The 2,290-nt window shown below is 33.0% G+C and overlaps 1 protein-coding gene across 1 annotated transcript in view; it reads right to left on the bottom strand.

The window, feature by feature from the left end:
- The window catches only part of LOC106876902 (WD repeat-containing protein 49), a 66,856-nt gene that overhangs the window by 21,512 nt on the left and 43,054 nt on the right, over window positions 1–2,290 (bottom strand). The window contains exon 17 of the mRNA XM_014925654.2: window positions 760–817. Coding sequence (XP_014781140.1) covers window positions 760–817 — 58 coding nt within the window. The remainder of the gene's footprint in view (window positions 1–759; window positions 818–2,290) is intronic.

Raw genomic sequence — 2,290 nt, 5'->3', positions numbered from 1 at the left:
AGAGAGAGAGAGAGAGAGAGAGAGAGAGAGAGAGAGAGAGAGAGAGAGATTGAAGGGTGAGGAGAGGAACTGGATCTGGATGAAATACTGTCAGGGTTGATTGCTTTATCAGTTTTTGAAGTGGTTTGAAGTGCTTTGCACATGGTATGTATATGTACATAACAGTATAGAATTAGATGCAAACCAGGCAAACATGGATGTTTTGTTCATAAGGAAGAACATCCATGTTTATGGAGCCATCATGGTTAAGGAATGGTCAGTAGGAAAATTACACAAATTTGGTGGAGACCCTTTTAACAAGGAACCAAAATGATTGGCTGCAGTTTAGGAGGTAAAAGAAATTGTCCACAGGGCAACTTTTGTATATTAGAATGGTATTCTTGTAGAACTTGCAGTGGTAGGTAAGGAAACATAGGAAACATTTGTTTATCTAATGTTAAAAAAGCTATGAGGGTGTGATAAAAAGTTCCTGGCTTTGGGTAAAAGAAAATACAAGAGGATCAGTTAATTATGATTTTATCCAACATATTCCCCACTCAGATTCATGCATGTATGGCAATGGTCCTTCAGTATTTCTAAGCCCTGTAAAAGAACTTGGAAGGTTGGGCCTCCAACAAGGTCTTTCATGACACCCTTAAAGTCAGGAATTTTTCAACACTCCCTCGTACATTAATTTATCTGATTTGGCTGGATATTTCATGTTCAACTCCATAACAAAAGTCATCTAGTTCCTTTTCAATCACAATCTGCTTAACTTACTTGCTTCGACGATTCATTTCTATATAAATCAGGTCACAAATTTCAGCTGGGTCACATTCTGAAAAAATGATGTTAATAAAAAAAAAAAAAAAAAAAAAAATAATTAATAATAATAATAATAAATAAATTAATAATAATAATAATAATAATAACAATAATAATAATAACAACAATAATAATAATAATAATAATAATAATAACAACAACAACAACAATAATAATAATGATAATAATAATAATAATAATAATGATAATAATAATAATAATAATAATAATAATAATAATAATAATAATAATAATAATAATAAAATAACAACAACAACAACAACAACAATTTTGCTTACCATTAATTTGAGATGGAAACGAAAAAGGCATTTAAAGTTAGAACACTTTTAAAAAGAAAACATTTTTCACAAATAAATAAGTCATAGAAGTGATTCAAATACTAAAGCTGAATGAGTTTTAGTATTTCTTTAAGTAAAACATTTTCTTAAAATTCTTCAAATGTCTAAAAATTTTAAAGACCTCATAAAGGGTGCTAGCAAGTGGATTTTGAACCTATCCTTAAATAAAGACATTTCTGACACAGTGCACCCCAACCCTCACAATATGGCTCTTGCGGTCAGTGGGTTTAAGGACCCATCACTATGGATCTAACACCCACAAAAGAAAGTGCTTCCATAAAGTCTTCTGGTTTTCCCCATTGCATGGGAAGGGTCTTCCTTAGTTTAGTAGATAAGCATTTCATACAGCTCCATAGATATAGATTATTCAAAAGTATCACTTAAGGGTTTTGTTTAGCTATGTAACTAATGTTGAAAATATACTAGGGAATGTCCCAAAGCCTTGCACAAAGGCAAGATGCTCAAGTAGGGTTAGCTATGAGTGCCCAGTGAATGGTCAATGCAACACTGAGACCATGTTCTACAAAGCAGAGGTGGTGGTGCCCAACAACAGTAGCAACGGAGGGACACATACGCAGAAATATGTTGCTCTTTAAGGCTAGAATAAATTATCACAGGTCCTCTTTTAGGATCAAGATGGTCATAACATTAAATAATTAACCAACTATATATGAAGATTAAAAAAGGGAAGCCATGCAAAATTAATTGGAAACTGCAGGAACAATCAGAACCATATCTGAATGGAAACAGAAAGTGCAAACTTTGCTTAGCTAAGAGGAGCATAATCTTAAAAAAATTTAACAGTCCAGGTGCCTTCTTGAACTCAGAAAGTGAAATTTTTAGTTGCTGCTCTCACGATGGAAAATTCATTTTGGAAATGAGGTGTTCTCCTTTTGAAGACTAAATGGAAAAAAACATATGCAGATACGACTGCCTCTCTTCAGCTATAATGGCAGGCAATACTTTTTTTCCCTCTCAGAAAAGGGTTTTTTATTTTTAAAAATTTTTTGCACCACTAAGGCTAGGTGCCTCTGGCCAGTGTACCTGTTAACTCATCAATATTGTCAAGTGCAATAGTAGAAGTGAGACCAATGGTAATTTTGTGACTGATTATATACCAGAGATAT

The sequence above is a fragment of the Octopus bimaculoides genome, chromosome 16, assembly GCF_001194135.2.
Source record: "Octopus bimaculoides isolate UCB-OBI-ISO-001 chromosome 16, ASM119413v2, whole genome shotgun sequence".
Lineage (NCBI taxonomy): Eukaryota > Metazoa > Mollusca > Cephalopoda > Octopoda > Octopodidae > Octopus > Octopus bimaculoides.
This window is presented reverse-complemented; position numbering and strand designations above follow the sequence as displayed.